Source organism: Callospermophilus lateralis, chromosome 1 (assembly GCF_048772815.1).
Source record: "Callospermophilus lateralis isolate mCalLat2 chromosome 1, mCalLat2.hap1, whole genome shotgun sequence".
Lineage (NCBI taxonomy): Eukaryota > Metazoa > Chordata > Mammalia > Rodentia > Sciuridae > Callospermophilus > Callospermophilus lateralis.
The window spans coordinates 156,038,106-156,063,875 of NC_135305.1; the positions used below are offsets into that span (position 1 = coordinate 156,038,106).

Here is a 25,770-nt window from a genome sequence, read left to right on the forward strand (position 1 = left end):
TTTTCTTTCACATTTTCTATAAGTTTGAAATAAAAAACTGGGGGAACTCCCAACTTTTATTCTTCTCTTGAAAATCATTAAACTTTTTATGTGCTTTCTATAGTTGAAAAGCCTTTCTACTGATCATGGTGGCACACACCTGCAATCCAAGCAACTCAGGAGGTTGAGGCAGAAAAATTCCAAGTTCAAAGTCAGGCGGGGCAACTTAGCAAGACCCTGTCTCAAAATAAAAAATAAAAAAGGGCTGCAGCTGTTAAATAAGTGAGAGAGTGTTTGCCTAGTATGCTTGAAACCTGGGCTCGATCTCCAAAAATGCCACAAAAACAAGGCTTTTGGCAGAGTGGAGTGCACTCACCTATACAGTCCCACCTACTCAAGAGGCTGAGACAGAAGGATCACTTGAGTGCAGGAGTTTGAGTCCAGCCTGGGCCCATCTCAAAAAAAGGAGAGCTGGGGTTGTGGCTCAGTGGTAGACTTGTCTAACATATGTGAGGCATTGGGTTCAAATATCAAAGCACCACATAAAGAAATAAATAAAATTATTGGGGCTGGGGATGTGGCTCAAGTAGTAGCGTCTCTCTTGGCAAGCGTGAGGCACTGGGTTTGATCCTCAGCACCACATAATAATAAAATAAAGATATAAAAATAAATAAATAAAATTATTGTTTCCATCTACAACTAAAAATATTTTTTAAAAGGTGGAGCAAGAGTGTCTGAGGATGTGGTTTAGTGGTAAAGAGTATGCATATGGGGCTGGGGTTGTGGCTCAGCAGTACAGATCTCGTCTAATACATGTAAGGCACTGGGTTTGATCCTCAGCACCACACAAAAATAATAAGTAAATAAATGTCCAACTACAACTTAAAAAAAAAAAAAGAGTATGCATAGCACACAGAAGGCCTTGGGTTTGACCCCTAGTAGACACATACACACACAAAATAGAGTTTTTTAAAAACCAGGTTAGAGCCAATCAGGTTGGCAAGCTAACTCACAATTTTATGGGACTGAAGCCAGGGCCTGTGTCTGCTAAGCAAGTGCTGTACCACTGAGCTATATCCCCAGCTATTTTTAAATCTGCATATTCTGACATGGTTTCACTAGGTTGCTTAGGCTGGCCTCAACCTTAAAGAGCCAAAAACCTAAGTAAGCATCTAAAAAAAGGAATTGGGGCTGGGGTTGTAGCTCAGTGGGAGAGCGCTCGCCTAGTATGTGCGAGGCCCTGGGTTCGATCCTCAGCACCACATTAAAAAAATAAATAAATAAAATAAAGACATTGTGTCCAACTATACCTAAAAAATAAATATTATAAAATAAAAAATCAAAAAAGGAATCATAAACAGTAAATCTTGAAAATGACATAATATGCTTCTTGGGCATTGGAAATTTGCTGAATTTGGAGTAATTTTCAAAATATAAAAACTTTGAGGATGATCTCCACATTTTTGGTTTTACTTACGTTTCTATGCCAATGCCAACATTTATGATACAAAGATAAATTTATTTATAGGCTCATAAACATGTAAATATGTCTTTGCAAGGGTTTAAGAGAGATGAGGGCTGGGGTAGTGGCTCAGTAGTAGAGTGCTTGCCTAGCACGTGTGAGGCACTGGGTTCAATCTTCAGCACCACATAAAAATTAATTAATTATTTAAAGGGATTGTGTCCTTCTACAAATAAAAAAATATATATATAAAAGAGAGAGAGAGAGAGATGAAAAGTGTCTCTGGGGCCTGAAGGGCCAACTTCAATAATTCCTAACTGAAGTAACTGTCCTCCACACTCTCCTGCTAATGGACATGTGGGCGATGCTCCCCAGAGGCAGCTTTCTTAATCCTCCGCCTTTAGATGACAGTTCTGTTGTAACTACTTGCCAAGAACGCTCTCTTCAGAGCAAAAAGTGCTGTTAAGTTCTCATCCCTCCGTACCTCGCCATGTCCTGTGCTGACTAGAACACCTTCCTGGGCTGTACCTCATGAATTTCCATTTGTTAATTCATCACAGCTTTAGATTTATCTCCTTACAGAAGCTTCTTTAGTAGAACACTTACTCCATTATTCAGGAATTGTTTTCATTTCTATCTGTTCCTATAATTGTAAGCTCCCTTAAGACAAGGACTATCTTATTCATCTTTGTATACATCCATCCCCTGAGGCCTTTCTAGACAAGAGCAGATGCTTACATAAAAGAGTTAGAAGGATGCATTTCATTACTTTAAAGAAAAGGGAAAAGTAAAAACACCATGTCCCTGAATGCACCCTTTCTATTCCCAAAAACTTAGCCATGTTAAGAGAACCAGGAGAGCAAGCCTAGGCTGGAAAGTTCAAATAATATGATCTTGAAGGACAATGGCTTTCTCTCAGGCCCACTAGAAACTAAGGCAAGTTAGTGTTATCTGTAGAAAGCTACTTTCTTTCCTGTATTCCAGGACATCTGTTCCTTGGGATATAAACTAAGCAAGCTAATACCAATGATGTTACTGTTTTTGCAGCCTAACACATAAAACTCCTCTCAGTAGCAATAGACATGGAACTGAGGGTACTGTGGAAAGGATACATGTCACTTGGTCAGCTGGCTGTCATTGGATAGAACATCATGAGGTAGAGGAGCCGCTGCTTGGTGAAACATGTTGAGGGACATGTGTTATCTGTTCAGCATATTGCTATTGAACTCCTTGTGAAGCAGTTGCTGAACTCTCATACACTTTCCCCAATAATTTACATGTCTCACATGCTATCTCTGGGTACTTTCTTTTGCCTATCAACAACCTACCCCACTGCCCTGGCACAACTGCACAAAGTAAACATGTATAAGCTGAATATATCAGAAAATAGGAAAAAGCTAGGGACAGTCTTAGTGGTTGGCAGTCACAAAGTACTATAATGTATCCAACTTGGACATTTCTGGCTGAAAATTTTAGTTCTCTGGAACTGGAATCTTATAAACCACAAGGAATATTTGTCATATCCTCCCTGCGTTTCTCTGAGATTGGCGTAGTATAGATTTGCTACTTGTTTTTGTGAATAGACACACAGTGTTTGTTATTACACATTAAGACAATATTTTAGTAAAGAAATTAAGTTTGGGCTCTTGAAATAGATATGTTCCATTCAAATTCTAGCTCTGCCACTTACTAAGTGTGAGATCCTGAACACCTGACTCTGTAAAGTGGCCTGACACAAAGCAACCCTTCCTAGGGTTGGAGAGAGGGGTTCCTCATGTTCCCTCTCTGTAAAATGAGGACAATTATAGTACCTATCTCACAAAATTATCTTTGCATTAGATAAAATAGGAAAAGCACTCATTAGTACCTAGCACACCAGTAAATGTTATCTATAACTTAGGCTGTTGGGGGGTGCCTCAGTAGTATAGTGCATGTTTTTGCACGTGCAAGGCCCTGGGTTCAATCCCCAAAACCATCACACACACACAAAAAAAGTTATCCAGTACTATCACATCCAAAAAAGTTCACATAAAGTCTCATGTATTTGTACATGTTTAAGCACTTTCACATAAACCAGTGATTTTCAATAGAGGGTGATTTGGGCCCCAGGGGACATTTGGCAATATCTGGACACATTTCTGGTGATCACCACAGGGGAAGAGTGCTACTGGCATCTGGTGGACCAGGCCAGAGACAGGGATGCTTCTAAACATCCTACAATGTCCAGGATACGCATTTACAACACCCTCAAAGAATGTCAAAAGTGCAGAGGCTGAGAGACTGATTTAAAGAGGGTATGAGACATTCCGTAGGATGTAGTCACAAGTTATATATATGGATATATCAAGTGGGGGGTGTAGTCACAAGTTACATATATGGATATATCATGTGATGGTGTTATACATATATAGAAAATCCATATACCTAGACACGTCCAGGATGACTGTGACACATCTTATATATGCTCATATCATATACCTAGAGCAGCATCCTGTCATGTATATGCCATGTATGCATCAATTGTAATTTGTCAATATCTATATTCTAAGAGCAATCTGACATTCTAAAAGAACGCTACCGTTATCTCTATACACATCATTTCATTTCATTCTCACAACCACTTAAGAATATTAGCCCAAATTTCTACAACGATTAGTTCAAAGATCACACAACTAGTGATGAAGGTCAACTGCCTAAGTAGACACCGTGATTGCTCCATTCACCCATGTATCCCGAGGGCCCCCAACAGTGTCTAGGCTTTCTGGAAACATCTGCGAAGGCATGGGATAGGAATCACCTCTCTGAGCCTCAGCGTACGGATCTGTAAAGTGGGCCTGACACAAAGCAACCCTTCCTAGGGTTGGAGAGAGAGATCAAACGCAAAAACCCTCAGCATAGCGCGGGTTTCAATTCGAGATCTCGCGGAGCCGGGCACTAGCCAGCCGAGGTGGGCTGAAGACGAAGCCTCTCGGACAGGTAGAGGTTAATCGGGGCCTGGGCGCAAACCCACCGCTGGGCTTCTCCGGGGGTGCCACGCCAGCAAACGCAAACCTGTCTTTCCTCTCCGACCTCCCGGAGCTCCAGTCCAGAAGCACTCAGGCCCGCCCCCACGCCACCTCGCCCAATCGGAGCGTGCGCTGTGTACGCATGCGTGACCCCGCGGGTCAGAGACGGCGGCCGAGAGGCGGAAGTGCAGGTTGTTGTGGCTCCAAAGGCTGCGCGAGGGACTGGTGCTGCTGAGGCAGCGGCGGCGCTGCCGGCCCCGGGCCGCTCGGCCTCTCCGTTCGCCTCCCAGCCTGGTCTGAGCCCGCCGGAGCTCTCGCCGGCCAGCGCCTGCCCTATGAGTGTGTCACTGGTTGTCATCCGACTGGAGCTCGCGGAACACTCGGCCGTTCCCGCTGGCTTCGGCTTCAGCGCCGCGGGTGAGTCCCAGTGCCGCACCGCCTTACCTGTGGCCGGGATTGGGCCCCGGGTTTCGCCTTCTCGAAACATGGGTCCAGGGACAGGCCGTGGCGAGGGCTTCTGCCTCAAGCAGAAGCGAGAGGTGGTTGGGATCCTCTTATTCTATCCATCTTTAGGAGGCCTTCCCAGATGTCATCTCTAGATGTGAAATCCTTCCTGGGCCCTTCCTCCCGTGCCTTCCCGAGGGCTTTCACCTAGCACGTCTCCTTCTCCGTCCCGCCTGAGTCTAGTGATACATTTGTCTCACATGCTTTTCTCTAGGCTTCGTGAAAGCAGGGACTAGGTCCCCAACGACTCTGATGGTCCCTGGTTTAATTAAACTGTTCCTTTTCCCTGAGGTGCCTCATGACGATAATCCTAGTAAATAAAATTCGAGCACTTCCTATATCCAAGCACTGCACTGGAAACCTGTGTGCATCCTCTTCTTTAATGACCTCGGCAACAACCTTAAGGCAGATGGATAGTTTGGACCTTTTATAAGGAAACTGAGGCCCAGTGATTAAATAATTTGCCTAAAGGTACATGTAAGTGGTGAAACTGGGATTCCAACCCTGAGAGTTGGACTGAAGAATGAGCCCTTCAACCCCAGCACATGCCATCTTAGTGGGGAATGCAGCTATGCTCTGTTCCTGGGTCCTCAAAAGATTACCTAATAACAACATTCGTTCAAGAGATATTTATTAAATGCTCAATAATGGCTGGAGCTTAGGTTTTGGGCAGAATCGGATATGGTCTCTGCTGAAATGCACCAGCAGTTTCATGGGGGAGACAGATAATTAAATAAGTAAAGAAGGTTTATAACTTCTTTTTATAAAGTAGGTTTATAACTGTGATAAATTCTGCAAAGGTAAGGAGGTTTATAAAGTAGGTTTATAACTGTGATAAATTCTGCAAAGGTAAGGAGAAACAAGAAAATTCACAAGAATATGGGAGTAGGGCAAGTAAGGATGTCATCATTGAAAACTACTCCAAGTATGTCAACTTTGGAGCTGCAAGTTAAAGATGACTGTGATTTTTTATTTTTTATTTTCTTGAGACAGGATTTCACTATGTTGCCCAGGCTGGTTTCAGATGAATATGTTTTTTTGTGGGGCACCAGGGATTGAACTCAGGGGTACTTGACCACTGAGCCATATCCCCAGCCCTGTTTTGTGTTTTAAAGACAGGGTCTCACTGAGTTATTTTGTGCCTTGCAATTGCTGAGGCTGGCTTTGAACTCTTGATCCTTCTGTCTTAGCCTCCGGAGCTGCTGGGATTATAGGCGTGGGCCACCGTGCCTGGCCTCAGATGAATATGTTTTAATTCAAGGTTATGAGGATTTTTTGTTTTAATTAATTAATTAATTCTCTCTCTCTTTCTTTTCTTTCTTTTTTCTTTTCTTTTTTTTTTTTTTTTTTTTTGGTGGTACTGGCCACATCATGCTAGGCAGGCACCTTCCCACTGAGCTATATCCCCTTTCCTACTAGGACCTTTTAAAGGCTAAAAGTGACCCCTTAGTTCTGAAAGCCAACCAAATTGGAATTTGCCACACAGACATCTGCGTGAGTCAATTGTGTAGTTGTTTATTTAACATATATTTAGAGAACTCTCCTTGTGTGCTGGACACAAAGTACAGTGATGGGCAGGATAAGCCTTGTCCCTGCACTCACAGAGCTTATTTTAGTCGAGACACCAAATTCCTTTTCTCGTTTATGTGTTTCATTAAGATAGAAATGATAGATTTACGTGGTTTGATCCATAGCATGTCAGTGACCCAGGATGTTTAAAAAGAGATCTCTAGCCCAGTACAGTGGCACGTGCCTGTGATCCCGGAAACTACGGAGGCTGAGACAGGATTACAAGTTTCAGGCCAGCCTGGATAACTCAAATTAAAATTTAAAAGGGGGGATGAATAGGGATGAAGCTCAGTGGCAGAGTGTCTGCCTAGCACGTGCAAGGGTGCAGATTTAATCCCTAATACCACCAAGACCTCTAAAGATTTTGAAATTTAAGCTGAATCCAGGGTCAGTTTAACCAGTTACTAAAATGTTAGTTCATCTAAACATAGTCGTTGTTGAACCGTCTCTGAAGCTGACTCTTGTTGATCAACATTAAAATGCCTGATTCTACCAAAACAACCCTTCATTTGTGAATTTATGTTAGTGGTAGCTTATTGACTGTTTGCTGACTGCTGGAGTCCCAGAGGTGAGTGAGATGGATACTGAAAAGGCATCTTAGGGGAGAGCAGCAGAAAGAAAAGGAAAACTTATTGACTGGGATATTGAGAATGGAGAGGAGCTTGTTTTATGTTCAGATATTATTCATATATTCTATAGCTGGGGAAATGTCTAATGAGGAGATCAAAAAGAAGACACTTGCTTCAGCTATTGCCTGTTTAGAAGGGAAGTCACCAGGGGAAAAAGCAACAATCATTCATCAGCACCTTGGCCGCCGGGAAATGACAGATGTAATCATTGAGACTATGAAGTCCAACCCAGGTATATTTTCAGAAACTCTGGACTCTTTTGTAATGTGAGCTTCCAGTTACTTGTTTTATATGTGTTTTGTGAACCCATAATGTTAACCTGGAGCATACTTTTATCTTTTTACTGCTTGCGTGCTTTTACATGAGGTCATTAAGGCACATTTCAGCATCTCTAAATGTTTCTTCTAAATTAATCTGGTCATGCATTGGACATGCCTATTGCCCCAGCCACTTGGAGGACTGAAGCAGGAGGATCACTTAACCCCAGGAGCTCAAAGACAACGTGGGCAACATAACAACACCTTATCTCAAAAAAAAAAAAAAAACCCTAACAAGCCATATTTGCAACCCTCATTGGTGGAGGAGAGCATCTTTCCACTTAAGTTAGCAATAGATCATAAGTGCATCCAGATAAGCATATTGTTCCTCCCCTGCTCTGCCAGCTCATTCCAACTGAGGGAGTGGATATGTTCTGCATTTCAGGCATGGGGATGGTCAGAACTGGGAGGTTTGGTTTTTCAAACAAAATAGCCCTGAATGTTTGTCCCACTCAGGAGTGTGTGATGGAAGATGTCTGCTTGTGTTATGGTACTGCTGGATGTAAAAGCCATCCTCCAGTTTCTGAGGGTGTTAATGAACTTTAAAGTTGGGATATGCCCACATTTGGCTTTCTGTGAACATAGTTCTTAATGCAGTATATTATATTTTCTATGTCAGAGTTTAGTGTTCTAACTTGAAATTTTAACCAGTTAGAATTATTTAGCATATTTCCAACTGTTTGTAATCTGCTAATTTTTGATTTGTGAAAGATGAGGTAAAAGATGCAATGGAAGAAAAGAAGTCTTCAGAAGCATCCCTCACTGTGCAGAGAAGTAGAGATCAAAGTAAAGATTGCATAAATGCAGCTCCTGATTCTCCATCCAAACAGCTTCCAGACCAGATTTCATTCTTCAGTGGAAATCCTTCTGTTGAAATAGTTCATGGGATTATGCACCTATATAAGACAAAGTAAGAAAAAAAGAAAAATCTTTTTCTTTTGGGTAGGTTTGTTTTTTGCCTTGGGATAGAGAAAACTCTTAGCCAGAAGGGAGGCAGTAGATATTTTAAGCTTCAAAAAGGTAGTACTTTAATGTATTGTGTGTTAGGGAAATCTTAGATGTTTTACATTTGGTTGATCTTGTGGATAGGGTCAAGGCTTTTCTCACAAAAAGAAATGTGTAGGAACACTTAATAAAATACCTTGGAAAATATTGTCTTAGTGGTTAGTCATGGATGATGATTGGAGGATTGAAAGGAAGAAGGAAGAACTAAGAAGTCAGTTAACTAATCCTCATATTTATTACTTTTTAAAAAATTTTTTTCTGTGGTATTTGGTATAAACAAACCTTGCTGGAGGCCCAAGGGAAGGAAGCCTTTGGCTAGATATTTCACAAACTAGACCATCAGCTTATTGGATAATTGGTAGGAGTTGGTGGTTTGATTTTGTGAGGGTTTTTTTGTTTGTTTGATTGTTTTTTTTTTTTTTTTGTAGTAGTACTGGGGATTGAACCCAGAGATACTGTACCACTGAGTACATCCTCAGCCCTCTTTATTTTTTATTTTGAGACAGGTTCTCACTAAATTGCTGAGGCTGGCCTCCATCTTACTATCCTCCTGCCTTAGCCTCCCAAGTAGCTGGGATTATAGGTGTGCACCATCTCACCCGGCTGATAATTGGTAATTAATGTCTTAAAGGCTATCCTTATCTTAACTTGTTTGCCAGGTCCCTCCTGGGAAAACAGCAAATACTCAAGTAGCCATTTTGGATCACAGCTGTCAAGTGAGTTTGTAGCATTTCAAAAGCAAATTGCATTGTGGGAAGTTTTTCATTCCCCTCCCTTCCAACTTGTCCTTCCCAGCAACACTTTCTGTAATATCCTTGTGGTTTAGAGTTCTCTTTTAGATTTAGAGCTCTATTTTTCCTCTAGACATTTTGAGAAAAGTTTGTTAGAGTTGTACTTTTAAGTTACCCAGTAACAGACTATTTTTCAAAAACCAATTAGAATAAAAGATGAACTGACTTTCCCTAAGGCACATTTTAACCATAACAGGCCTTTAACTAAAGATTGAAAATTTTGGTGGGGGGATATATATACACATATATATGTGGTTGTGTATATATATGTGTATGTATATACATATAAAATAACTTAATAAACTTGCCTTAACATCCACTATAGATACATTTAGGGGATTTTGTATTACTCATCTAGTGTATATTTTTAAGTAAAATGACAAGCTATTTAAATTTATTTTTAAAATATTACGAGTTTTATTTCTTCCTATTTTCTTGGACATAAGTTGTCAAATTAGTGTTATCCGAACTAACTATACCTCATCTATTCAAGACAGTTTAATTATTGTCTTATTAGTAAGATGACCTCCTTAAAAGAAGATGTGAGGCGCAGTGCCATGCTGTGTATTCTCACAGTCCCTGCTACAATGACCAGTCATGACCTTATGAAGTTTGTCGCCCCATTTAATGAAGTAATTGAACAAATGAAAATCATCAGAGACTCTACTCCAAATCAATATATGGTGCTGATAAAGTTTAGTGCACAGGTAAAAGTTAAGATATTAAAAATCTCTTTGCCACAAAAACTTGTGTTTTTGAAACTGTATGATACTAGCTGTGTGTGATTTACAACATTTTTCACTTAAGGTTCTTGACTTACATATCTTTGAGGGTATTGTAACTGTAGATGTCTTTCTAAATTCATTGGCAGAAATACCATTGTAATTGATACCCTGAGTTTTTTATGCATCTGATTGGATATGAAATTTAGGTTTTTGGTTGTTTATGCAGTAGTAACTATTCCAGTAAAGCAGTAGTTCCCAAACGTTTGAAATTGACACTATTGTATTATTTGCTATTACCTTATTTCTTTCATTTTCTTTTTTACAAGGTGCTCTTTGACAATATTACAATAGAGACAAACACAGAACAAATGAGGATATTTTCAGTTTTTAAAAGTGCTTATGCATTGTAATAGATGCTATTTGGTGTAGGAGGGTTTTGCCATTCGCTTCATTTCACTTAAATAGCACTTTCTATGTACCTCAGTTCTAAAGATGTTAGAAGATATTCTCTTGGTTTTGCGTATTCATCCCTATAAACATGCATATTTGTATGTGAATATAAAAATGAGGTAAGCTTTAGGTATTATTCAGGTTATTAAAAGGTGATCTTTAGATTCACTCAGTTGTTTCTCTTTTTAATAGCTTTTTGTATTTTTCCATTGGAATTTTACTAGGTTTTTGTTTGTTTTGTTTACATTAGATTTTGAAAGGCAGGTTTTTCAAAAGTTAACTTCTCAGCCAGCTGCAGTGACACACACCTATAAATTTCATTGAGTCAGGAGGGTCACAAGTTCAAGGCCAGCAGCCTAGGCAATTTAATGAGATCTTGTCTCATAATCAAAAATAAAAAGGGCTCAGAAATAGAGAGCCTTTGGGTTCAGTCCCTGGCACTGCAAACCCACAAACAAACAAAACCTCTCGCCTCATTGATAAATAGCCTTCCTGAATTTGTCCCAAATACTTACAGCTTGCTGATTAACAAAGAAATGAGTGGGTTTATAGGGTCAATTGCAATTTCCTCTCTGACTGGTCACTAGAGTTTGTAGGTGAAAGAGAGCGCATGACACAAGGGCCATTTGCCATCTCTTTCCTCATTACAGAGCTTCAGAGTTGAGATCAGTGGCAGCCATCCAGTGAGCATGTGGAGGAAATTAAGAGAAATTTGAATTATGTTTGTACATGTTGCCTGGGCCCCTCAGTTGTGGAGTTCTATGTACAAGAAGGTACAGGCTGTTTAATCTTTACAAAGTATCCCACCATTGAGAGAGATGTTTAAAAAGTGTTTCAACTTCCTGTAGACTTTACAGTTCCCATGAAGTATGGAAAAGCATTTACCTGATATTACAGACTGTCATCAGGCCTTCTGAAGTCTGAGGAGCTTTGGAAGCTGGGAAAGTGGCACCTTAAACTAATTAAACCTGGTAGTACATGTAATAATAATGGTCATAATAGAAAACAGTGGCTTTTGTTTTGTATTGTTCACTGTGCTCAGTGCTCAGCAGAGTATCATCTCATTTAATCTTCACTGTAACCCTTCAAGGTAGAGTGATCCTGTTCTTTGTTTCACAGATGAAGCAGCCAACTTCAGAAAGAGATTAGTCATTTGCCCAGGATTACACAGATAAAAATAAATGACTGAGTAGGGATGGATTCACTTTGAATCACTAGGACAAATTCCTCTTCTAGTAGGAGAATAATGAAGGTGTGGGGAATAGAGACAGTCACTATTTACAGGTCTGACTTTTTTATTTATTTATTTTTTATTAGGGACTGAACCCAGGGCTGCTTTACTTCTGAGGCACATCCCCAGCCCTTTTAATTTTTTTAGTTTGAGGTAGGGTCTCACTACTTTGTGTAGGGCCTCGCTAAATTGCTGATGCTGGCCTCCACTATGATCCTCCTTTTTCAGCCTCCCAAGTTGTTAAGATTATGGATGTGTGCCACTGCACCTGGCTCACAAGCCTTTGTATAATAACAATATTTTAGTTATTTCAGTTATGTTTCTCCAAAGGTAATCAGCAAGTTATACAAAGAGTTACAAATGTACATAGGGAAAAAATGTTTAGGCTTTTCAGGGAGTCTAATAAATCTGTAACACTAACCTACATTTAAGTAAACTACACTAACATTTATTTAGTAAACCTACAAATTTCCTGCCATCCATTTAATGTGCAGATAATATTTCGGATATTTTCTATTATTGTTAGTAGATTTTCTTTATACATCTGCACTATCCTTTCCACTTCTGTCTTTTTTTTTTTTTCTTTGCAATACTGGGGTCTAAGCCCAGAGCCATGCACATGCAAGGCAAGTACTCTACCACTGCTACCCACCAGCCCCACTTCTTCTATCTTTTGACCAAATGCAGATTGCTCAGTTAACCAATATTTTCTAAGTGTGCGAAACAGCTTACTGCTCCTTCTTCTTAGAGCCCTTTACCTTGGTATCATAGTTGTACTATTTACTGTTCATCTCATCTTGGGTCAGAACCCTGTCATCTATCAAGACCCATCCTATCAAAACAAAGAAAGAAAGAAAACAAAATTATCAAGAACTTTCTAAGACCTAATAACACCATCTTGCTATAAGACTTGAAGTTGTTAAATTAATACTGGAGAATCTAATAATAGATTCATTAGCCACCAACTGTTGAGCATGTACTAGATACCAGACTCTCTTAAGTGCTTTCCATGCATTATCTCAAATCCTCTCAGCAGTGCCATGAGGTGTTGGTACTTTCAAATTTTGTAGTTGAGGAAACAGGCACCCCTAAGTCACTTCCCAAAGTTGGACACATAGTGTCAGAGTTAGGATTCAAACCCAAGCACCCTGACTCCATAGCTTGGGCACCCTCTACATTCTTATTCCATTCTTTTTCTCACCAGGTAATTAATTTTTAATAAGAACTCATAAACCTTCCCTGTATCTTTTGTAACCTCTTTCTTTCTTTTTTAATATTTATTTCTTTTAGTTACACACAATACCTTTGTTTTTATTTATTTATTTTTATGTGGTGCTGAGGATCAAACCCAGGACCTCACACATGCTAGGCAAGGGCTCTACTGCTAAGCCACAATCCCAGCCCTGTAACCTCTTTCTTTCCTTTTTTTCTTTTTTTTTGGTGAAACAAGGAAAGGAATTGAACAGTTGAACCCAGGGGTGCTCTACCACTGAGCTACATCCTTTTTTTTTTTAGGGTTTTGTACTGGGGGTTGAACCCAGGGGCACTTGACCGCTGGGACACATCTCTATTTTGTATTTTTTTATTTAGAGACAAGAGGAGCTCACTGAGTTGCTTAGTGCCTCGTTTTTTGCTGGAGCTGGCTTTGAACTTGCAGTTCTCCTGCTTCAGCCTCCCGAGCTACTATTATTATAAGTGTGTGCCACTGCATTCGGCTTACATCCTTTTATATTTGAGACAGGGTCTTGCTAAGTTATCCAGGCTGGCCTCAAATTTGCAATACTCCTGCCTCAGCCTCCTGAGTAACTGGGATTATAGGCATGTGCTACCATGACTGACTGATAAAGAATTTTTAATTCATTAGGACATAAAAATCAGGAAGGAGTTCAATTTTATTGTTCTTGATGATAAGGAAAGGACAGATAACCTCTCTATAGTGTATTGGCTCATTTTCACTGGCGTGCTTAGTTAACACAGCCTAGGTAGCTATTCCTTTTAGAAGAAACATGTATTCTCAACACTGTAACTGATCACTGTGACAGAAAAGGAACCTAATCATAATGGATTTGTCTTTTTCTGAGTTTATTCTCAAGAGACCAATAAATAAAAAAGAGAGACTAGAAAAAAACAAAAGCTGGGTTCCTTTAAATTTTTGATTCTCTGCAGTGCAAACATTTTAATTTAATTAAAAGAGTTGTTTCTTCTGTGTTCTCCAGTGAGCCTTTGTGCATTTTGATAATGGGTTGAAATAGAAACCACGTGTACTTTGTTTTATATTCTCTTTCCAGTGCATAACAGAGCCTGGCACACAGTAGGTGTTCAGTAAATATTTAAACAAAGCTATATTTCTAATACTGAAGTTTTTTTCTTTTGCAATACTGAGAATTGAACCCATTGCCTCACCGATTGATCTAAATCCCCATCCCTAAGAATGAGGTTTTGTTTTGTTTTGTTGATAGTACTAGGGATTGAACCCAGGGCCACTCTACCACCAAGCTATATCTCCAGCCCTTTTTATTTTTTATTTTGAGACAGGGTCTCTATATTGTTGAGGATAGCCTCAAAGTTGTGATCCTCCTACTTCAGCACCCCCAGTCGCAGGATTACAGGTGTGCATTCCCACACCTGGTCCTAATACTGAAATTTTAAAGAAGACACTAGTGTGTTCAAATTAGAAATCTTGGCTGTTTATAGATGTTATCATTTCCAAAAAAAGGATGTTTCTTTGGTATATTATCAGCTCCTCTAAGAAAGGAGTACTTGGTGTTGAATGGTTTTTTCACATGCTTCTGCCCTTCCACTGAGGAAGCCTCATAGCTTAGTGAGCATTTACAGAGCTCCAGATCTGATGGGGTCTTTTCCTCAGCAACTGCAACCAGTTCCTGATGGTGTTGGAGGCTGTGAAGACATGAGCTGAGCCTGAGTTCCAGGCAGAACGTCCCCTCAGTACATGAATCCTGAGTTCCCTGTGCTACTTACTTACCCAGTAATGTTTCACAAAAAGGCTGTTTTTCCCAAAGAGGAAAGGAAGCCACTGTTGGTTTGCTGCTTAGGATTAAGGAGATTTATTTTCCAACAACTGGATTTACACATTTTGAAGTTTCCTTCAGGAGAGCTCTCCTCCCACCTCCAATAAAACTACTGCATTCAGAATTGGTCATCCTTCTTCAGCTGCTTGGCTCAGTAGAGTGTGTTGAGAAAGCATAAACAAAGCATATTAAGAAAGCATAAATAATCAAAACCCTACAATTGAATTACATCATCGGAGTGGAATTAAAAGCCATTGGAGAAGTCTACAGTGGCTGTGGGATTCAGAACCCTATGATTGGTTCTTCTTGAATCTCTTGACCTTCACCAAGAGTTTGGCCTCTGGTATTGGACACTCCAGATGGATCCTTATCCAACTCTGATGTAGTATTTGTTTTATTGAAGAAAAGGATTATTTTCATCCTGTAATGGTCCTTCATTATTTAACATGAATACTGACTTTAAGAAATAAAAGAGGGGCTGGGATTGTGGCTCAGTGGCAGAGCGCTCGCCTAGCACATGTGAGTCCCTGGGTTTGATCCTCAGCACCACATAAAAATAAATAAATAAAATAAAGATTTAAAAAAAGAAGAAAGAAATAAAAGAGTTCTTCCAAAACAATCATCACTTATGATTTCATTCCAATCTCTGCAGAAATGTTTTATCTCAGTTGGTGCATGTGACAAAACTATGAAGGGAAATGTTGACTGTTGCTGGTTGAATATTAAAATTGTTCTAGCTGTCAGCTTATTGTGCTTTAGTACCTTCTTCCAGTTCAAGTACAAACTCTTATGTAGCCCAGGAAACACTGTCGGATTGTAGAATATTGATCTGCAGAGTTTGTCTGGCTTACCAGCCTGCTCCAGTAGATGCTATTTCTAGTGATTGCTTTTCTCTCCTAAGTAGCTCCTAAGTACCATAAGCTTTAAGAACCTAATTAGGAGTGGGTGCAATGGTGTACACCTGTAATTACAGCTGCTCAGGAGGCTAAGGCAGGAGGATAGCAAGTTAAAGGCCAGACTTAGCAAATTAGCAATACCCTGTCCCAAAAAATAAAAAAGGCTGAGGATGTAGCTCACTGGTGAACATCTCTGGGTTCAATTCCCAGTACCAAAAGAAAACAGGGAGAAAAAAAGTTGATGAGTATGATTGAAGCCATGCATTTTGAATATAAATCAACTTTCAGTATATTTCTCTTAATTTTTTTCCTTATTCCCATTGGTGCACATAGGCTGATGCAGATAGTTTTTATATGGCATGCAATGGTCGTCAGTTCAACTCAATCGAAGATGATGTTTGCCAACTGGTCTATGTGGAAAGGGCTGAAGTGCTGAAATCTGAAGATGTAAGTTTGAATACTTGTTATCTTTAATGTAGCAGACTGGTATGAAATCAGAAGTTAAGCAGTTTGTGGAAATGTCCAGAGCAATCCAAACAGCACAGATAGAAGATAGATAAGTGGTCACCAGGGCCTGGGGGAAAGAATGGGAAGCGACTGCCAACAGGTAAGGGGTTCTTTTTGGGGTGATGGAAATGTTCTAAATTTAGATAGTGGTGATGGTTGCTCAGCCATATGAATATAGTAAAAGCCCCTTTAAGATAGAGAATTTATGCCAGGTGCAGTGGCACATGCCTATAATCCCAGCAGTTTGGGAGGCTAAGGCAGGTGGTTCACATTTCCTAGAGTCAAGAAGAAACATTTTGTTTGTTTCAAGTATTAACTCTAATCCCTTTCCTAATTCTTATTCTGTTTCTATAGCAATTTATAACTGCTCTGATCTGTCATTTTCTATGGGAACCTGTCCTGCAATGTTTCCCTCAAATCATTTTTATAAAACAGCAAATTTAGCTCTGATGTTTCAAAGATTTTCCTTCTTTTAAAGTAATTCTTGCCAGATACAGTGGTACACGCCTATAATCTCAGTGCTTCAGGAAGCTGAGGCAGGAGGATCATGAATTCAAAGCCAGCCTCAGCAAAAGTGAGGGCACTAAGCAGCTCAGTGAGACCCTTGTCTCTAAATAAAATATAAAAAATTTAATATAGGGCTGGGGATGTGGCTCAGAGGTTGAGTATCCCCAAGTTCAACCCCCAGTACCCCAAAACAAACAAATAAAGTAAACCTTAAAGTGTTTTTACCTGAAATCAGATAGATGGAAATAACTTCTGGGTAGATTATTCTATCATTAGATTAGGAGAAATAAAATTTAATGAGTGATAAAATTGGGCTTCCCTTGAGTCAAGTGATGCACAAGGCCTGCTTTTTAAGATTCTTTTCCATAACTGAACATGACTACCTTGAGAGAGTCCCTGTAAGCATCTGTTCTTCAGAGACTGTAAATGAATGTGCTTTTTCTCCATTTGTCCTCATGCGTATGTATGCCTCCCACCCTGGTCTCAATAATTGCTGCTCATGTTCTGGCTGGGAGGGCCTGAGTACAGCCTTATGGTCATGCCCCCTCTAAGCTCCCTGTACTTTTTATTTTATTTTTTTTTATATATATTTTTATTTTTTAGTTTTCGGCGGACACAACATCTTTGTTTGTATGTGGTGCTGAGGATCGAACCCGGGCCACATGCATGCCAGGCAAGCACGCTACCGCTTGAGCCACATCCCCAGCCCTCCCTGTACTTTTTAAAATTTTTGTCTGTTCTAAGATCTACAAGGACAAGAAATGGCTGTTTTGGGGGGCATACTGTATTTGGTTTTGGTTACCAATGTTCCACACCTTGAACAATGTCTGGCACATATAGCAAGGACTCAAGAAGTATGTGTTAAATGCATAAATAAATTAAGTCAGTGCTATTGATACTATCATCACTAAGTAGAAAGTGTTAAGTTATAATTTACTCTGGAAAAGTCTTCAGATCCATTGCTTTTCTGCTTTTATCCCTTTGGGTATTTTGGTCATAGACTTTTGGAGCTTGAGCTAGGAATCTGGTTCCATGTGTTAAGGTTTTGGCAGCAGTCTCCCTTCCTGGAAAGCCAGCTCCACAAGGGCAGGGATTCATGTCTGCTGTCTTCACCAGTGTTCCAAGTGCCCAGCACAGTACAGAGAATGTAAACCGTATTCCACTAGTGTTTGTTGAATGAATTAGTGAGTGAAAATTTTACCACTTTAAATTATTTGCACAGAACAATAATGTTGAAAACATTTTTGAAAACACATGCGAGGCAAGTGCAGTTTTCCAGCCCAGGAAAACTGTTTTAGAAAACATAGCTGAGTGTGGTGGCACGTGCCTTTAATCTCAGTGACTTGGGAAACTGAGACAGGAGGATCACAGATTCAAAGCCAGCCCCAGCAACTTAGCAAGGCCCTAAGCAACTTAGTGAAATCCTGTCTCAAAAAAATAAAGAGGGGGGCTGGGGATGTGGCTTAAGCAGTAGCGCGCTTGCCTGGCATGCACAGGGTGCTGGGTTTGATCCTCAGCACCATATAAAAATAAAATAAAGATGTGTGTCCACCGAAAACTAAAAAATAAATATTAAAAAATTCTCTAAAAATAAAGAGGACTGGAGATGTGCTTCAGTGGTTAAGCACCTCTGGGTTAATCCCCAGTACCACAAAAAAAAAAAAAAAAAGTCATGGAATAATGGCTGAAGGACAGAGTGGGATGTTTTCCTGCAGGGTGCCAGCCTCCCTGTGATGGACCTGACTGAGCTCCCCAAGTGCACCGTGTGTCTGGAACGTATGGACGAGTCTGTGAATGGCATCCTCACCACCTTATGCAACCACAGCTTCCACAGCCAATGTCTGCAGCGCTGGGATGACACAACGTGAGTGCAAGGGCTATTCCCTACTGTATCAGAGTCCATTATGACCCTTCCCCAAAATTAAAAATAGCACCACAAAGAATGAACCACTCCAAGTGTTTGACTCTACCAAACTTTCACCATAAGAGACTACCAATTTTCGCCTTCTTTCCTCTGTTCACTGGGAATCCACATTCTTGAGGAAGTCCTTCTTAGTGAGGATACTGATTCTGAATCCTTGTGCAGTTTCCCAGAGCAGCATGAGCTCTTCATTCCTTCTGAGAGATGGAATGGGGGTAGGAAGAAATGCAGAGTTTGGCTTTGAGACTCTTTTGTTAAGGTGAAACCTGTCATGAGTTGGGGGTATGGCTCAGTGGCAGAATACTTGCCTAGCATGCCCAAGACCCTGGGATTTATCCCTAGTACTGGGGGGAAAAATTGAATGTAGGTCTGCAGTCTCTTCTATGGCCTGTGTTTGATATCTACTATTTCACTTTCTTATCAACCAGACTATAACAACCTTATATTTAGCTTTATGCTGCTATTAATAGCTTGATAGCTAGTCAGAATAGCAGTCAACTTCTATAGGCACACACCTATGTATCCTAATTCCCCAGGCACAGGAGACCTAAGTTGTGGGTAACATGCTTCAAAGAACTGAGTTGGCACCTGGACCTTTTCTCCCGCCTGTTATTAAATGGAGGGTGGTTGGTCCCTTTGCAAACTGCACTGTAGGACTTAACTAGAAGCTTTATATTAGCTTCTGGCCTCATGGGTGTCCCAGTTCAGAGGGAAAAATAGAAAATCAAGTAATCACACAATTAAGTGTGAAATCACAGCCTTAATAGCTGTTACAAAGGTGCAATGTTCAGCATTATGATTGGAGGCACTCTCACATTAGGTAGGAGTTAACCAGGTGACAAGCAGGAGCAAGAAAACACAGTGGGCGTGGGGGATTGTACATGGGAAAGGAAAGATCACACTCCCAAGGTCAGAAGTTAGGAGGGATGAAAGTCCACAGGAATCCCTGTTCACCTACAAGTGGCCTCGAGGTTAGAAGGAGAGTGCCAGCTTCCCAGAGCAAGGACCTCACTTGGCTTGTTCTCTGCTGTGTCTGCCTTGCGGGGTGTGAGGCAGGTACCTACTTTCAAAAGCATGCAGCTCATTTAGTGAATGTTTTTTTTTTAATATTTATTTTTTAGTTTTAGGTGGACACAATGTCTTTATTTTTATGTGGTGCTGAGGATTGAACCAGTGCCTCATGCATGCTAGGTGAGCACTCTACCATGGAACCAAAACCCTAGCCTGTGAATGGGTTTTATTTGAGCCTTGGCATATACTTAGTACAGTGCTGGGTGTTGATGGGAAGGAGCCAAATTCAGGTCCTTGCCAAGGAAGCACAGAGTAGGGGGCTTCCACATGTATATAAGTGCCCTGAGGGCTCCATTTCCTAGGAGAGGCCTCAGTCATACATTATATAAGTGCACCTAATTCAAAGTGAAGATTGGAGGGTAGAGCTGGTACCCTGACTGGTGGTATGGACTGCTTGTAAGAGGCAGGGTCAGAACTAGTTCTCTGACCAGAACCTGGACAAGGATTCAGGGGTGGGTGGTTATGGAGGGAAGGTTGTCGTGTCTGGGAGAGACTCCTCAAAGATCTCATTAAAAAAATATATGTGTATGTGTGTGTGTGTGTATACTTATATATATATAATATTTTTAAAAATATTAAAAACAGGCCAGCCGGTGGTATAGCAGGGGTTTTTTGTCTGTGATCCCAGAGACTTGGGAAGTTGAGGTAGGAGGAATACAAGTTCAAAGCCAGCCTCAGCAACTTAGTGAAACCTTGTCTCAAAATAAAACTTTAATAAAAGGGCTGGGGTGTGGCTCAGTGGTTAAGTACCCCTGGATCAGTCCTCAGTACCAAAAAAAAAGAAGAAGAAAAAGAAAAGGCTATGAGGCAGATCAAAATTTCTCCCTCTTCCTCTGCTTTATCAAAATTTTGTATAATAATTAGATAATTATGTCCATTTTGATTGAGAATAGCTCAAAATATGGTTATTTTTAAGTGATGTCTTTGGGGTTTGTTTTTCTGTTCCTTCATTTTTTATGGTTTTGGGACAAGTTACTCAACCTCTCTAAATTTCAGCTTACTTGTCTGTGAAACATTGATGATAATAATAACATTGACCTTGTGGTCTTGAAGATTTGGTGAGTTAAGTGTCATAAGATGACAAGGATTTGTTAAGGCTGGGGTTGTGGCTCAGTGACAGAGCACTTGCCTAGCATGTGGGAGGTACTGGGTTCAATTTCAGCACTGCATATAAGTAAAATAAAGATCCATTGACAACTAAAAAAAGTGTATTAAAAAAAAAAAAGGACTTGTAAATAATATCATGGGGCTGGGGCTGGGGCTGCGGCTCAGTGGCAGAGCACTTGCCTAGCATGTGTAAGGCTCTGGGTTCAGTCCTCAGCACCACATACAAAGAGAAGCACATAAAATAAAGACATGTAAGGGCTGGGGATATAGCTCAGTTGCTAAAGTGCTTGCCTCACAGCATAAGGCCCTTGGTTCGATCCCCAGCACCCCACCCCACCCAAAAAATAAAATAAAGACATGCTGTCTACCTACAATTACAAAAAAAAAATTTTTTTTAAAGAATAATAAAGTCATATACAGGGGCTGTGGCTGTAGCTCAGGGGCAGAGCTTGCCTCACACATGTGAGGCACTGTGTTCAATCCTCAGCACCACATAATATATAAGTAAATAAAGATATTATGTCTGTCTACACTAAAAAAATACTTTTAAAAAAGTCATATATAGGGGCTGGGGTTGTGGCTCAAGTGGTAGAGTCCTCACCTAGCATCTGTGAGGCCTGGGTTCGGTCCTCAGCACCACAAAATATAAAAATATTGTATCCACCTAAAACTAAAAAAATAAATATTTTTAAAAAGTCATATATAAATGTACAAATAATAAAAATAATAACAGGAAAGTGATAATTTAGCATCTCAGTGAGGAAGACATAATCCAGTTCTTGACTTTTGTTACTGCCATCTTTTGTGTCTAATCTGTACCATTATCTTTCTGCATCCCGGATAGGTGTCCTGTTTGCCGGTACTGTCAAACACCAGAGCCAGTAGAAGAAAATAAGTGTTTTGAGTGTGGTGTTCAGGAAGTAAGTAATGGATTATGGAAAAGAATGATGAATACAGCTTTATTTGCCTGGAATTTTCTTCTACCCAGTGTGGCTTAAAGTCTTTTTGACACACACACAAAAAATTTAAATGAGTCTCAAATACGTGACTTCTAAGCAAAAATACTTCATGCTATTATTGTGTTTTTTTTTTTTAAAAGACTTGGCCGTTTATTGACAAATTGTGAATTTTATTTTGCTGTTTACATAAAATTCCATAGAAATCAGAGAAAATGATTGACCCATAAAAGCATTCTGGATTGTTGCATTTTTAAACATATTTATCCAAAATTCCTGTAGGAATGACTCTAAATCTCATTCTGTATCAGCCCCTTCCCATCCCAAATGGGCTAATTCATGTATTTTTATTTAACTAAGATCTTACCTCTTCCTTGGCAGAATTTGTGGATTTGTTTAATTTGCGGGCACATAGGATGTGGGCGATATGTCAGTCGACATGCTTATAAGCACTTTGAAGAGACACAGCACACATATGCCATGCAGCTCACTAACCATCGAGTCTGGGACTATGCTGGAGGTGAGCACCACTCTGATTTTCTAATTTGGATCTATTCTCTAAGGAGACATTTTTCTTCAGAATCTCTCCACTTTCTCTCACAGCTTGAAGCATCATCTTCCTGTCAGCTGTTGTAAAAACTCTTCATGGTGCCCTGTGGGCTCCATTTCTCAGGAGTGGCCTCAGTTGCACATTATAAGGGGAGTTTCTACTTCCACTCTTGCCCTTTTTTTAAAATTCAAATGATTTAATCCAGTTTTTTAAAAAATATTACAAGACATTTCACATAGACTTGTAAAAAAATTTTTTTTCAGTTAAAAGTATATGGAGACCTTTTTCATTTTGAAGGAACCCACATTGGTTGACTAATTTCTTTTCTTTAGATAATTATGTCCATCGACTGGTTGCAAGTAAAACAGATGGAAAAATAGTACAGTATGAATGTGAGGGTGACACTTGCCAGGAGGAGAAAATAGATGCCTTACAGTTAGAGGTAAGATGCCTATCAGCTACTACTTAGTACCTATTCCTACTGCTTCTTACTATTCCAACTGGAAGGGTTGTTTGACTTTTTAATTTTTGCTGTTTATTTTGCATGTAAACTTCTTTTTTTTTTTTAACTTCTATCATTGCTATGAAGGGTTAAAATATTTTTATACCATCTGTTTTTGTTCTTGTTTTGAGTAGCAGGGATTGAACCCAATGATACTTAACCACTGAGCTACATCCCAGCCCTTTTTTTTAAAAAAAAGGAAAGAAAGAAATTATTTTGAGACAGGGTCTTGCTACATTACCTAGGGCCTTGCCAAGTTGCTGAGGTTGGCTTTGAACATGTGATCCTCCTCCCTCAGCCTCCACAATTGCAGGCAACACTGTGCTCTGCACATCTGTTTTTCTTTATTGAAAGTTTAAGCTTCACTATGCCTTATTATTTTCAAGTGACATTCCTAGTTGTCTCCAGTTCAGGTTAGTTAATTTAAACAATCTTGGTTATCTTTTGTAGCTGCAATAAACTGAAAATTAGAATGTTCTTTTGGCATCACAGTAGCAGCTGGAAACTGAACAGACTTGATCAGAATGAGAATAATCCATTAGTATCTTTCCATCCCCAGAAGTGTTTTTGTACACATTGGGCTGGGGTTTTATGCTTTAGAGGCTTGGATGTTTAAATGTTGACTCAAAGTATATATTTTATGAATTAGAGGCTGATATGCTTAAAGCCATTTTCTGAGTATTCGTATACATGAAATAACAAAATTAGTACGATCTAGTTTTTCTCCATAGTAGTAAATTCCATCCACCATAAAGTTATTATAGTATAAAGTCTATTTTAAGTTAGGAGAAATTTCAACATGAGTTCCATTTTGTGTAAATGCCAAAAAAAAAAAAAAGATTTTTTTTTTTAATGGATATTTATTTTTTAGTTGTAGGTAGACACAATATCTTTATTTTATTTTTATGTGGTGCTGAGGATCAAACCTAGAGCCTCACGCATGCTAGGCAAGTGTTCTACCTCTGAGCCACAACCCTAGCCCCCCCCCCCCCCATTTTTTATTTTTATTTTTTTAGTCGTAGATGGACTTTATTTTTTTTTATGCGATGCTGAGGAGCAAACTCAGTTTACCTAGCCTCACACATGCTAGGCAAGCACTCTACCTACCACTGAGCTACAACCCCAGCCTGCCCCCAGAAATAAATAACAAAACAAATACCTTAACCTTCAGAGGAAATGGACATTTGAAAACTCACTTATCTATAGATCTTTAAAGATCTGATGGCTTCAACAAAATGGTCCAAAATAAGAACAGTATTGCTATCAATAAATTACTACACTGATAGAGAAAAGATCAAATCTCCTTTAAGTTTTTAGAATGGCTCTTCCACGTTAACTATGTTACACACATTTTGTTTACTCAGGAAATATTTATTGGGTAGGTGGTGTAGCTGAATGGTAGAACATTTGCCTTGCACGCTTGAGGCCCTGGGTTCCATCTCTAGCCCCACAAAAAAATAAAATTTCAAAAAAAAAAAGAGAGAAGAAAGGAAGATTGTTTTATCAAAGGCTACTACCTTGGAGCCACTATGTCCCATGCTGTGACTGCAGCACTGAACCAACTCCCTGCCTTCACAGAGCATATATTCTAGTGGCACAGGTGTTCTTTAATCATCCTTTCTCTCTAGCCTACAAACATGTTTAGATCCATTCTGATTCTAGAGTAGTATTCCAAAATGGAGATTTGATTTTGCCAGTGCTTGGCCTTAGAGTCCCCTTTGCCCATATTTCTCAACATGATACCCACAAGCTTCCACAGGCCCTATCTCTCTGTATTCTGTACTCCAGCCTCCTGGGTGTCACTTCTTTATTGCTGAAGAGACTCTGATCAGCCACAGCACTCTCTTGGCCCAGCAGGTCTCTGCAATCAGATCTCTATTTATCTGTCTCCTTTCTGTCAAGAGCCCTCTCAAAATCTTGGTTTCTCTCAGAAGTCCTACCAAATGCTACTGTTATACACTATCTGTCCCTTCCCTGTAGTTACACAGCACTGTTCATTTATTCATGCCATCATGTAGCAAATGTTTCTTGACATCCAGCACGCACCAGGTTCTGGAGTTAGAGAAAAAGATATAGTTCTTACTTTGAGAGAGTCCATAGTCTAGTCCGGCAGCAGGCAGGTAAACCGGGGACTAAATACTAGTGTCATAAGAGCTATTAATGCTAAGGCATGCACTGAGAAAGCCAAGTGGAGGCAGTTAACCAAAGGGCTGATTAATGGATGGTTTGCTTTGAGTTATATATAGATTTTTATGTGTGTGTGTATGTGGTATGGGAGATGGAACCCCGGCCTCATGCATGCTAAGCATATGCTCTGCCACTGAGCTGTACTCCTATCCCTGAGTTGTACGTAGATTTAAACCCATTGTGATTCTTCTTAAAGTCAGCTGGACCAGAATAAGTTTCTATAATATACATTTCTCCCAACTGGGTTACAAGTTCCAGGAAAACAAAGTATAATTGTCATCTCTGTGACTCCTGGTACAGCACCTGTTGGAAAGAGTGGAAACCAAAAGTAATATACATTTTATGAGCCTGCCACAGTGGTATATGCTTGTAACCTCAGCTACTTGGGAGACCAAGGTGGGAGGATCCCTTGAGCTCTGAGCCATGAGTTTGATAACAGCCTGGGTGGCAAAGCAAGACCTTTTTCAAACAAACAACAAAGCTGGGCATGGTGGCATGTGCCTTTAATCCCAGCTACTTGAGAGACTGGCAGGAGAATCACAAGTTCAAGGCCAGACTCAGTAACTTAGTGAGTCTCTGCTCAAAACTTAAAATTAAAAGGGCTGGGAATGTGACATATGGCTCCATGTTAAAGTGCCCCGGGTTCAATCCCTATACCAAAAAAAAAAAACTTGCTGGGGGGCTAGGGTTGTGGCTCAGTGATAGAGTGCTCGCCTCACACGTATGAGACCCTGGGTTCGATCCTCAGCACCACCACAGTATCCATGTATAACTGGGATTGAGTGGTAGAGCACTTACCTAGTATGTGCAAGGCCCTGGCTTCAATTATCAGCACCTCAACAACAAACCAAAACCACTACATTCTGATGG

At 40.0% G+C, this 25,770-nt stretch overlaps 2 protein-coding genes across 9 annotated transcripts in view; one reads left to right on the forward strand and one right to left on the reverse strand.

Moving 5' to 3' along the window:
- The window catches only part of Acad10 (acyl-CoA dehydrogenase family member 10), a 53,032-nt gene extending 48,495 nt beyond the window's left edge, over window positions 1–4,537 (reverse strand). For 5 of the 6 annotated variants that reach the window (XR_013091161.2, XR_013091158.2, XM_076853643.2 and 2 more), the window contains exon 1: window positions 4,452–4,537. The gene's annotated coding sequence lies outside the window, so the exon portion shown is untranslated. Of the gene's footprint in view, window positions 1–4,238; window positions 4,414–4,451 lie in introns of those variants that run through there. The other variant, XM_076853555.2, reaches the window with a different exon arrangement.
- Window positions 4,538–4,632: 95 nt separating this feature from the next.
- The window catches only part of Brap (BRCA1 associated protein), a 33,533-nt gene continuing 12,395 nt past the window's right edge, over window positions 4,633–25,770 (forward strand). The window contains exons 1-9 of one of the 3 annotated variants that reach the window (XM_076853363.2): window positions 4,633–4,863; window positions 7,219–7,380; window positions 8,177–8,375; window positions 9,779–9,968; window positions 15,926–16,039; window positions 18,322–18,470; window positions 21,550–21,625; window positions 22,043–22,181; window positions 22,544–22,653. In XM_076853363.2, coding sequence (XP_076709478.1) covers window positions 4,782–4,863; window positions 7,219–7,380; window positions 8,177–8,375; window positions 9,779–9,968; window positions 15,926–16,039; window positions 18,322–18,470; window positions 21,550–21,625; window positions 22,043–22,181; window positions 22,544–22,653 — 1,221 coding nt within the window. In that variant the 5' untranslated portion in view covers window positions 4,633–4,781. Of the gene's footprint in view, window positions 4,864–7,218; window positions 7,381–8,176; window positions 8,376–9,129; window positions 9,187–9,778; window positions 9,969–15,925; window positions 16,040–18,321; window positions 18,471–21,549; window positions 21,626–22,042; window positions 22,182–22,543; window positions 22,654–25,770 lie in introns of those variants that run through there. The other 2 variants (XM_076853224.2, XM_076853300.2) reach the window with 2 other exon arrangements.